Source organism: Sphaerodactylus townsendi, linkage group LG08, assembly GCF_021028975.2.
Source record: "Sphaerodactylus townsendi isolate TG3544 linkage group LG08, MPM_Stown_v2.3, whole genome shotgun sequence".
In the NCBI taxonomy this organism is placed as follows: domain Eukaryota; kingdom Metazoa; phylum Chordata; class Lepidosauria; order Squamata; family Sphaerodactylidae; genus Sphaerodactylus; species Sphaerodactylus townsendi.
The window spans coordinates 52,600,250-52,612,455 of NC_059432.1; the positions used below are offsets into that span (position 1 = coordinate 52,600,250).

At 42.9% G+C, this 12,206-nt stretch overlaps 1 protein-coding gene across 1 annotated transcript in view; it reads left to right on the forward strand.

Annotated features, from left to right (window-relative positions):
• Window positions 1-221: 221 nt before the first annotated feature.
• Window positions 222-12,206, forward strand: part of GFRA1 (GDNF family receptor alpha 1) — a 258,054-nt gene continuing 246,069 nt past the window's right edge. The window contains exons 1-3 of the mRNA XM_048506187.1: window positions 222-1,019; window positions 2,223-2,525; window positions 4,244-4,327. Coding sequence (XP_048362144.1) covers window positions 914-1,019; window positions 2,223-2,525; window positions 4,244-4,327 — 493 coding nt within the window. The 5' untranslated portion in view covers window positions 222-913. The remainder of the gene's footprint in view (window positions 1,020-2,222; window positions 2,526-4,243; window positions 4,328-12,206) is intronic.

Here is a 12,206-nt window from a genome sequence, read left to right on the forward strand (position 1 = left end):
CTGGATTCCAGAGCGCGCTGCTTCTAGTTTTCGGGTTTCTGAAAACAGGACGGGAGGAGCCGTGCAAGGGTCCACAACTTTTTGGAAGGAACCCGGCTGTGCGCCCGGCCTTTTTGCAGAGTGGTTGGGTGGGGGTGGTCTCCGGCAGGGACGTGCACCTGCTGGAGCCTGCCCATCCCCGGGATCAATAGCGCCGTCTGTTCGCTGCGTGCGCCTCCTCCTCCAACAGAGGGGGCACGGCGAGCTCAACCGAGAGCCCGGACAGCCGCACAAAAGGCATCTTGGAGGGTTCACCAGCCTCAGCCTTCCTCTGTCCCCTTTCCCGCCCCGATGAATGAGCGGAGGCAAAGCTCATTAGAAACAAACCCGCCAAGCTTGCGGACTTGGGCGTAGGAAAAGCACGGGCGGGAGCCAGGCGGGGTAGCCCGCAGCCTGACAGACTCCGCGATGACTTGGAGGCGCCTGTAAGGGAGGAAGAAAGCGGGTTTCCCGAAGCAGTCTTGAGTGGTGGCAGCGGGACGGGGGACGAGCGCCTGGATATTTTGTTCTCTCCCCCCCCCCCCCCCCGCCCCGGGCGTCTTTCTTTGGAGTCCCTCCCCGGAGGGAAAAAAAAGTGCTGCCCACCAAAGAGGCAGACGAAGCTCCTGCTCTGTGTCACACTCGCGCGCTCCCAGTGTGAGTCTCCCTCTCTCCCGCTCCACTCTTTGAGAAATCCACGCTTCTGTTTTCTAGGATGCTGGGATGTGAGATCTAAGTGAGAAATCTTCGTCTTTTTCTTCTGCTTTTGGATAGAGCAGTCGCTTTGGTACTCCCCATGGACTGAAGAGAGAGGAGGGTGGGGAGGGCATTTTCTTGGAAATTCAATGGATATGAACTTGGGGGCTTTGGAATCCGGCTGGTTTGGAATATCTGGATGCTGATCGTCTTTTGCAGTGGCAAACGGAAGCTCGCTCAGGGGAACGAGCTGCGGAACAGAAAGATGTCTCTTGCCACCTTCTACTTCGTTTTGCCCCTAATGGGTAAGTGTCTGGGTACCAAAGCTGTGTGCATGGCTCCATAAAGCCTAGTGCTGGCTTGGGGACTCTTATATTTGGTGATTGCCACCTTGCTCTTTTAAGCGAGAACAATGAAGTTGCCTATAGTTTTTTGCCTCACATCCTTTTCCTTGAACGGTACCCAGGTAAAGCTCACAAAGGTACTGTCCACTACGTTGAACTGGATTTTAGCAAGTTGGCAGGGAAACTTTCTGATAATTGCTCATCTCTGGCAACTGAACAGTAGTGGATGTCGGGATCTGCTTCTGTAAGAGAAACACATTGTTTCTTTGCTAAGCGACGATCCTCCGAATGGGTCTCTCAAATCTGGGCTGGTTTTGACAATAGACATGATATTTGTGTGTGTACACACACCTGCTTGTTCTTGTCAGCAGGAAAGGAAATAAAGAAGCACATTGGCTACAATTACCTTTCACTTCTGCAAAGAAATCTTAGTGGTTGGAGAGAAGTCTGGGAACAAAAGCTGTCAGTTTTTACCTTTCGAGAGGAAGATGCGTTAAGCATAGCCTTTCAGAGGAGGCTGGTGGAGTGTGAAGCGATTGGAGTGCATCAGTCAGAGGGGAGACTGTTTTCATCTGGCCGTTTGTGAATGTAAACTGAAATCACCGCAAAGCCTTGGTGGAAACTGAGGGCAGGTATTGAGCCCACCGCTGTTCTTTTAAGTGCACAGAGGAGAGGTGTATTTAGTTGAGGCAGGAAAGGAATAAATCTTTTGCTGTGCGAGTTAACATCTGTGGTATTTTTCTAACAAGTCAGCCAAGCAGGCTTGCCTTTAGCTAAAAGTAGTTACTTCTCTGCAAACTCCTATGGAAGAGCATCCTGGGAGCACAACTCAGTTATCTTCCCAAACTCTGTGGCTAGTATGATGGGGAGCAGAAATGGTGATGAAGGGGTGCCGGTGGAGGAAGCTAGCTACATTATTGATTACTGAGATTTTTTTTTGGTTAGGAAGAGAGCTTGGAGCTCTTGATTATTCAGCTGCTTGAAGGATGCTTTGCTGTTCAGGAACTCCTCCAGAAAAGGAGCTAGAGTAAAGCTTGTGCTTGTCTTTGCCTCTGGACTTGTTTTCATTCCACAGCTATTCTTGCTCTTTTTAGACTGAATGCCTCTATCCTCGCAGCCTCCCAGGGACCTTCCCTGATCTCTTTTGCTTTCTTTGCATTGTAGAGGTGCTCTTGTCTGCAGAAGTGAGCGGGCTGCTTGGTGGGGACCGTCTGGACTGTGTGAAAGCCAGCGACCAGTGTCTCAAGGAGCAGAGCTGCAGCACGAAATACAGGACACTGAGGCAATGTGTAGCCGGCAAAGAGAGCAACTTCAGTCGAGCGACAGGCCTGGAGGCCAAGGACGAGTGCAAAAGCGCCATGGAGGCTCTCAAGCAGAAATCCCTCTACAACTGCCGCTGCAAGAGAGGCATGAAGAAGGAGAAAAACTGCCTTCGTATTTACTGGAGCATGTACCAAAGCTTACAGGGTACGTTGCAAAACAGTCCTCGTTTCCCACTATTAAGAAGGGATTTTCCTCTGGCTAACATTTACCCCCCTCAGGTTACTTTCAGATTCCCCTTGTGCTCTTCAGCTGGGAACGAAGGACCATTTTGTCATGTAGCCCAGCATGAGCAGTTGTTGCTGCTGCATCCGCCTGTTGTTCGGAAGTGCAGAATAAAAGATTTCCTCCAGGGGGACTCAGTTGACCTTTGTAAACTGAAGTCAAAAGAGTAGGGTATTAACAAGTGCAAAATCTACAAAACTCTCTGTTAGGTGCTGCTTTTCCTCACCCCCTTGGCCCAGGAAGGATTTTAAACATTTGTTAAGGAGATCTAACTTCAGGGGTTGCTCCTCGACCACTCTGTCAAACTGGAGTTGTTTTCTAACTGTCCTGCAGGGTCTGTACTTAAAAGTAGCTTCCTTTCCATGTGTGCTTTCCTTTCCAGGAGCTTTCCTTTCCAAGAGGAAAGATATTTTGTGAGAAAAGTTCTTTCTTGTACTTTAGATAACGTTTAAGGGCCATGAGAGAACAACATAGTCCAGTGTTGGAGCAGGGAACTTGCCAAAACATCCATCAATTCCTGCTACAACAGGACTGCTAATACAAGTTTGAACTCTGACTTTGGTTGATTAAGAATTAAGAGCACTGTACTGTTGTCCTTGTGATCTTGATGCTTTATAGTATCTACTTTGATGCTTTCATGCCTGTGGAGCTTAATTGAAATTGATATTTATTGAATGACAACAGTGAATAATTTAATGACTCTGGATTTATTTGCTGTAGCTTTAACCCTAAATTATGCTTATTACTGGATATTTTTAGCTGGATATTGTTTCCTATCACTCTTTGTCACAGAATTGTTACTTTCAAGGCATTCAGGTTTTGTTGGCTGTTCTTATTGCAGCTAAATGCAAAATAAGTTTTAATTGTGAGTATACAGGGCATTTTTTTCCCCTTGTACCTTTTCTTCCCCATAATTGCGCATGCAGGCAAGTTAGCTACAGATAGTGTTCACATTTTCATTTTAATTTCATGTTAGGGGGTGTCAAAGAAGAGTTACTCAGTTACTCAGAAGAAGCACATCTCAGAAAGCTCCCACTAATAAACTTTTGAGAACAGAAAGAGTTAAGATTTGTAAACAAACCACATTGTCATGTCATCTAGTGTAGCATAAGTAGTTGTGTTGAAAGTCTGAAAAGATCAATGTATTGTCGAAGGTTTTCACATCCAGATTCAACTGGTTCTGGAGGGTTTTCCGGGCTGTGTGGCCACGGTCTGGTGGATTTTGTTCCTAACATTTCGCCTGCATCTGTGGCTGGCATCTTCAGAGGTGGAACAAAATCCACCGGACCACGGCCACACAGCCCGGAAAACCCTCCAGAACCAGTCTGAAAAGATCCTCCACTGAGTAATAATTCTGAGGTGATCAAACTGTTGAGCGTTTGGTATGGTGGTTTCCGTCATCCACAAGGCTAACAGAGGGGCACAAAGAGGCTTCTGGTAGAGTCTCAAAGAGAGCACAAGGAGGCAAGAAATGGTCCATATTTTGGAAAGGAGAATGTGATCAAATTGGGAGAACAGTCAGCAGGTGACTGATGGGATGTGCATGTAGACAATAGCAGGCTAGAATTTCTGGACGTATTCTGGTTTCAATACATAATAGACAGATAAAAGAAGAACCTCCTGTTTTTCATTATCTCTAGGAAATGACTTGCTTGAAGAGTCACCTTATGAACCAGTTAACAGCAGACTATCGGACATAATGAGGCTAGCACCAGTCCTGTCAGGTAAACACTTTTATTATTACTGTGATACAGTGTGGTGGGATACTAGTTAATTTCTGAGAGGTTATTGAGAGATTTCTCAGAACATGGAGTAATATATTTTCTTCTATTTAAAAATCAGCCTCGTTAGATTTTGGCTCACGAAATATAAACTATAGCAAGGCTGTCTGTCCTGTGAATTCTATTGGTGTGAACTCATTTGTATAACTTTTGATTCTATAAGCCACAGACTGTGGGTGAGATGGCACTGCCTGTTCATCATTTACTCATTGCAGTGTCAGCAAGTTCAAAACAAAGCGAGCTCCACAGAGGAAGCTAACTTGACAGCTGACATCACTGCAAATGCAGTGCTTCTCTGAAGAAGCAGTTCATACACTTATTTGTGAGTCATGAGGTGCAGAGGCATCCAGTGACATACATGTATGTGTGAATAAGCCAGTTTGTCATTGGTCTTTTTGGGAAATGATAATTTACTTTTTTCCCCTAGTATTGGTAAGTGTTGTTTGAGCCACTTGTTGTTGTGTTCTGTATGCATAAAAGGTAAAAAAGTGTGTTGTAATTCTTATACTGAAAAAAATTCTGTTCTCCCCTGCCCCCACCCAGTCCCCCTTCATTCAGTTCCTGGAATGGGAAGAGAAAAGAACAGCTAAATACACCTGTAGGTGGCAATCTGATCCTCTGCCTTCAGCATTTAAAATGTCACAGTTTTTTTTGTTACAGTCATCTGTGCAGGATTGAGACAAAGGCCAATGTGGTCATTCTTTTAACTGCTTCTAGAGGGGCAAAAGCGAGGTTGTTTTTTAAAAAAGAGGAAGATACTGAATTAAGACTTTTTCAATTTTGTTTGAACTGCTATTAGAGTTTTTTTCACTTGTTCTGCTTTCAAAAAGTATTTTTAGTGTCTTTATCCTGGGTAAGCACCACAGTGTTTATGTAGAAAGGAATGGGGTACAATGCTTGTGCTTCCAGTATTTCTTCTGGATCAGAAGTCTTTACTGGTGCTATATATTTTAAGCATCACTGGAATCCTGCGGTCTAAGGTCAATATTCAAGTTTAGAATTCACTGCCTGTAAGAGATACAGCATTTCTCTTGTAAGCTGATGATATCATGTTAACCCGTATAATGAACCATTGTCACCCTCACATGCTTGCAGTCAGTGTTCTATTCCTTGGTGAAGATAGCAGCTTCTTTGGCTAGACTGAACCAGAGGAAAGGTTTAAAACACCAGAGCAGCAAAGTGCCAGTATAAATGGTATAAAGAGGATTTTTGTTTCTTGAAGGCAATCCAAATAAGTAACACGTGCCAGTTTTATTTAAATAAGCCAATGCAAACCTTGCATGTTGAACTCATAGTTCTTTTTAATGTTTAAGATCAAATTTTGATCTGTCTTTTAAAAATTATTTAATATGAATTTATGTGCCTCTTCTTCCTCAGAACGATCTACTTTTAAAAAAAATACGTTTTTTGTTAAGGAGTTAGATTCCATCAGTGTTTGCCACTGTAGATATATAATAGACACACAATTCTAACAGCTGTAATTATTCTGGAGCTGATAAGTATTATCTGTTAATTCAGATTGGATCTGTTTTATATTATTCCTTCTAGCATTTCCACTAATTTCAATGTAAGGTTCAGATCTGCAAGATTAGTTTGAAAGAGAAGGATATACCATAGACATTTCACTGACTTAGACTTTACTGTGGATATGGTAAGAAAGTTCTATTATTTTGAAGCTGTTGAAATCTATAACAGTAGCTAGCTCTTAATGATCCTTTTACTGCGTAGCTATATTAATTCCTTGAAGCGTTGCACACTTCACCCTTTCCAGCTCACTTCCTATATAAGCAGGCAGTTAATATATACTGCTTTGCTTTTTGCTGATCAGATTAGCAAAACTTGCTGGAGGCAATGTTTATATCTGTTCTTCTGCCAAACCTGGGCAGTGTTTACTTTGCCTTAAGTTTGATTTTTATGCTTACAAGGAGCTGTACAAGCCTTGTGAGACCTGTTTCGTGTGCCTTCTGTGTAGCTTTTCTTTACTGTGATCAGAACAGGTTCATTAATAATTTAGTAGAGTTGGGAAATCTCCATAACTGTTTTTAAGGATTATTATTGAATGAAGTATAGACTGGTGAAAGTGAATTGGTCATTCTTCTCATTCGCATATGTTTCTTCAGCAGTGTGGGGTCTTGATGACCTGTGCAGTTTTTATTAAGATATTTACAGAATGAGGTTTTTCTGTAGTTTTAGCTGCAGTCATGTAAGTTTATGATGCTGCAGCGAAAAGGGAATCACGTACTGGCCATGTGGGGTTCAGTCATGCAGGTCCTGCTTTTAAACATGCTTTATTGCTCCATTTAGTGGATATAGCGTATGAGACCAAGGAGAGGCAGAATCATACTGATGGCCCTTTGGTTGTTGTATGTGCAAGAAGCCATCAGCACCTTTAGCATCTAAGAGGGAGGAAGATTTGAGTGAGTCCTCTCCTCATAGCAGGGTACTGCAAGTTGTGATGGCTCCACTTCTTGAGGACAGGCCACGTCCTTTGTGTTCCTTAACTAGGTACAACATGATGCATTACTTAACTAGGTATGCATGGTTAGAGGAGTGGGGGGACATTTGACCCAGGCATCATTAGTCTGGGTCATCTAGGAGTGCATTCTGGCCCCTTCCCCTTCTCCCCTCCAAGCATAGTCCCCAGCTGAACTCCCCCTGCCACCCTAGATAACATTCTGAAAGCAGGAGAGACAGGTGGGGGCTGTTGAGGAGTTGCGTGTCAGCCCTGACTGCCCTGTCTTTGCCTTGGGGCTGGGATGAAGCACACACTTCTCCCCGGGGTGTGCTGCCAGACCTCTCACAGGCTTCTCCCTGCTCAAACTTTCAGGGCAACTTTCCAAAGGCATGTGCCCCGTTGAACCCATGCTTCTCCAGCTGGAGAAGGAGGCAAGACCTGCTGCTGGGGGTGCTGCTGTAGCTGGCACCCCTGATTGGGGGAGGAGCAGTGGCCAATGGCAGTGAGGAATGTTGCAGGTGAGCAGCACTCTGTGAAGCCCTCCACTGGCAAGCCAAGGAGAGATCCAGGAGGGAGGGAGGGAGGTCACACTGCTTGCTAGCCCTGATTGAGCCTGAGGCACTCTGAGCATGTCCCTGGGTGCCGTTCTGTGGTGGTGTGCTACTGCTTCCAGTCCCATTCAGGTGGCAAAGATTTGATTTTCACTGTCAACAGTAGAGCTAACAACTCACAAGATTCCCATAAATGAAAATCAAGTAAGCAATGTCAGTAAGAGGTTTCCTGGCAAGGGTCCATACAGTAAGAGAGAAAAAAGCTGCTAATCATGCAGTAGAGCTTGATCAGCTGAAACCGCTTTTGCATATAAATTCTGATGCTCCCAGACATTATCTTGGCCAATTTTACTTAATCCCATTGGCAGGGTTCTATAAGCATGAGTGATATGTAAATTGTATGATCCTATAACCGTGTCTCAGTGATGAACCAGCAATGTGCATTTAAGCATTGTTACACCTTTCTAAACTGAGGGTTATTTAGGTATAGTTCTGAGAATAATTGCCATTAAAAATTACACACAACTTGATGGTGTTTTTTCTGTTTTATGGTTGTTGAATAATTGTTAGAAAGTCCTCTGCTTCTTGATTTTCAGAAAGGGTTTCTCTACAGGTAGCCAAGAGCCTTGTATATCTCAAGCAGCTTCTAGGGCAACCTGAATGTAAAATGTCCTATACATGAATGTGCCATTATGCACAGTTCTTTGAATTGCAGCCACTGTTCAGTGGATCCACATGTGGAAGTAGGAAAATGAAATAAACCATCGTAAAAACATCTGTCAGTAAAAATGTGAATAAGATATGAAGATACAAATATTTATTTTTATATTGCTTTATAAATTGAATGAGAATATTACACAATAGTTGTTGTGTGTGAGGGGCTGAGTTGAGTCAAGTCAGATGTTATTTATGGTGACCTGTGGTGGGCTTTTCAAGACAAGAGTCATTCAGAGGTAGTTTGCCATTGCCTGCCTCCACTCCATCACCCTGGTATTTCTTAGAGGTCTCCCATCCAAATATTTTCCATTGTCAACTCTGCTAGACTTCTGAGATTTGACAAGATCAAGCTGGCCTGGACTATCCAGATCAGCATACATCTATTAGTCAAAATTTATTCAAGTGGTTTGACATGGCTGAGAACTTTTTCTTATAGGACAATATTGTTAAACTGGCTGATGGAACACAGATTTTAATAGTAGCATTACTGTGCCTTTATACACATTTCTAAAAATAAAATCAATTCAAGAGATATAGAATAGAAGAGTCTTTATTGATGCATAAAAATCACATCGTCCTTTTTTGCAGCAAAGCACATAAAGCTTATAGCTTTGATTTGCATTTTGACTGAGTGGGAAATAAGCATCATTCCTGCTTGCAATGTGGAATCAGGATATTCATTAATATTTTAGGAAGCTACAGATTATTAAAGGGTGCTGGTAGATTAGATATATGTACCAGTGAGCGAATGTATGTTGTATTCATTTACAGCTTACCTAGTATCTTAATACTGTTTAGTTGTCTAATGTCTCACCATCATTCTTAAGGTACTGCTTTAACTTCTTGTAAAAGTTTGATATGATTGGCAATGGGGCAAAGCCATAGGTAACTCTATAACTCTTATTAGTTCAGTACAAATGGTGCTGGGTATCCAGAGAAATTTCTCAAGATGCTTAAATGCCAGATGCCAGTGAAGCTGGAGCCAGATTCTGATGCTTTTTCATGGAGACGGGTTATCACGTTGCAAAGGTGCTTGGAACTGGCTGTGCAAGTTTGCAAACCCCATATTGGCACATTGGCTTGTAAGAATTAATCCTGAGTGATTGGCGTATTCCCTTTTTTATTATGCTAGGCCAGAGGGAGGGGAATATGCTGAAAAGGGGGCAGAAGTAATCAGTGATGCCTCTCTTGAAGTCATTATAATCCTCTTGGCAGATAACCAGAAAATCAGTATATATAAAATGCAGAGGTCTCATAGACACAGAGATTGGTCAATAGCTAGATGGGAGGAGATCTGGGAATCCTTTAAGTACCACTCTGATTCTTGGATGAAAGGCAATAAAATGTAAGATAATAATACAGTATCAATCAAATTAAGACTTTCTGAGTATGTACATGTTTATTATTATTATTTTTTCAGTGTAAAGCATGTGGTGTAAGGCAGTAGTTCCCAACCTTTTTAGTTTGGTGACCCACAATGGTATGGTGACCTACTTAAAAAAAGGTATTTATAAATCAATATACAAACACTTTTGACCTATTTATACAGGCTTTACAATTAACTTTTGGATCAGGACACAGAAAAAGGAAGCAGAAAAAGTGCAGTCTCCCTCAGCTCTGTGTCATATACTTTTCAATAACAAAAGATTTTTCAACACTGGAGACATCACGCAGTATCCTGACCCAGAGGTGCCTGCCCAGCCTAAGAATGATGCTGTTTCATTAACTAACTGCCAGCTCCTCTTCTTCCTGGTTTTCACTCAATCAAGAGGGCACTTGTCATTAATTTGCTCTTCATCCTGTTTCAGGAGATATGTGGCCATATCTAGATTTTTGTGTCCATGTAGATCTAACTTACTTCAACTTAATCCTGTTACCTCAACCAGGTTCCTTGTGCCTATGCAGATTCGGCTCACAATAGCCTAATCAGAATATTTTCCCCAATTTTTCCTGTCACAGTTTGACAGCAGTAAACTTTAAACCAAAATCAGATTGGTCAAACTCCCATCTACCCTTCCAGTCCTTCTGTCCATGAAAGAAGGATCCCCAGACCCAGCAAATGATTCCTCAGATCCTTGATCCTGAGAAACTAGGGATTTCCCTTAAACCTCCCAATTTATTCTCTTCTGCCTTTTATATGTGTGCCAGCTTGGTTTGTGTGTGTGGATACGTGTGTTTCTGAGAAAATCAGTTCTTAGGTGCTTAGTGTAGGTTTTTTGTGTTTTTATTTCCTTTTTTTGTATACAATACAGTTATTTGTTTGTGTGTACAACTGGAGGCAGAGCTACCAAGGGGCTGGGGGTGGAATCCACATTTCATAAACTTATTTAATGAATTAGCCACTAAGGAAAAGCATGGCTTGGTAATATCAGGCAGCAGAGGCAGGGAGAGGGGGGAATGGCACCTGGGGCAACAGCTGATCCATCCGCCCCTGCTCCCCCATGCCCTTGCCTCGTGCCCCACTTTCCTTAGCTGGCAGGAACCTGCCGCAGGCTGCCCCTGGCGGAGCGGGCTCAAGGGAAGAGATGTAAGGAGTGATTCTCTGTCCCCCCACGTGACCAGCTATACTGAGTGGTGTAGTCCTCCAGATGATGGGAGGCAAATCATAAAGGCCATGAATCTGCATCTTTAATTATTTGGTAACAGCTTCTACATCAGTGGACAGTATCTTATGGTATGCCAAGTCAGGGGAGAGGAGATCATTATATAAGAAGGGAATCCTATACGATTATAACTTTGCTCTCCTGATGAGCTCTCACAGTTCATCTGAAGGTACAAACAGATATCACAAACATCATGCATTTCTGTAAAAAGCACATTGCAAAAAGTACAGCCCCAATTCAAACTGAGATCATGCAGGAAGGGTTAAGGAGAGTTCACTCTTCAACCTCTGCTCAGTTTTGCTGACCAAAATCATGCTAAAAGGAAACAGATGTGCCATTTTAAACCCATTTCTCCTTTTAAACTGGAAATAGTAGGGGGAACAAATTTTTATTAGCAAGATGAGTGTCTTTGAGTGAACATCTAAATCCCACCTCCCTTCTTTGCTTGGCCTGATGGGAACTGGGGCTGTGCACAAACATAATTTGAGTTTATGGGTGTATAGAGATCTCTGTCCCATTTGTCTATGCTTTGACCCCATCTATAGTACACTTCAAATGTCAAAACAAGCAAGAGAAATTAAAACAACCTTGAGGGAAGTTCCCCTGAATGGTGAATTGGGACAGTGACACAATTTCAAAAGATTTTTAAAAAGTTTTTCAAAGCTTCCCACAAAGAAGGATGGGAGGAAATGGCAAAAGAAAGTGACAGAATGAGATTGGTCCAGATATAACTGTGTGTGGGTGTGACACACACACACACACACACACACACACACACACACACACACACACACACACACACACACACACAGAGAATATGTGTCTGCAGTGAGACACAAACTTTTGCATATAAAATAATTTTGGTAGACCCTTGACCAAAGAATTATACACTCTTTCTATCTTGGATGGTCATCCTTTTCCACTGAGCGTACAGCTTTGGGAGGCGCACACACGGAGTGGTGAGGGAGGGAAGAGACACCTGCTTAGCCAGCCAGATCAGCCAAATCAACCTTGGCAATCAGTGGGGGGACAGATGTTGCCACCCAGTCGTCCTCCTATCTGATTAACGTTACAGCCTATTGCTTCAACAAAATAAATCTCCATACATACAATAATTTTGGTGCTGCAGGTCTAAACATAGATTATAAATGGACTATACTTTGCACCATCTTGTATGATGATTGTGTGATTGTTAGTGGTAGATCATCAGCTAGTCTAATCAATTCTACTCATTTTATTTAATATGGCTTACTGTCAGATAAGTGTTTTTGGGATCACAGTCTGAATGTAGGTTATGCAGTACTGTTTGTATTGCATATCTTCTTACCCCATATAATTTGGTAGCATGTAAATTGTTGCGACGGTGAATCCTCAGCCAATAAGTGAGCAGAACTGTCTGCTTGCCCACTGGTTGAAGGCCAGCCAATCCCCCTCCCACTTTCCCCTTCAACCGAGGAGTCAGTTGGCCATGACAGGTGCCAGCGCAATAGCAGCAG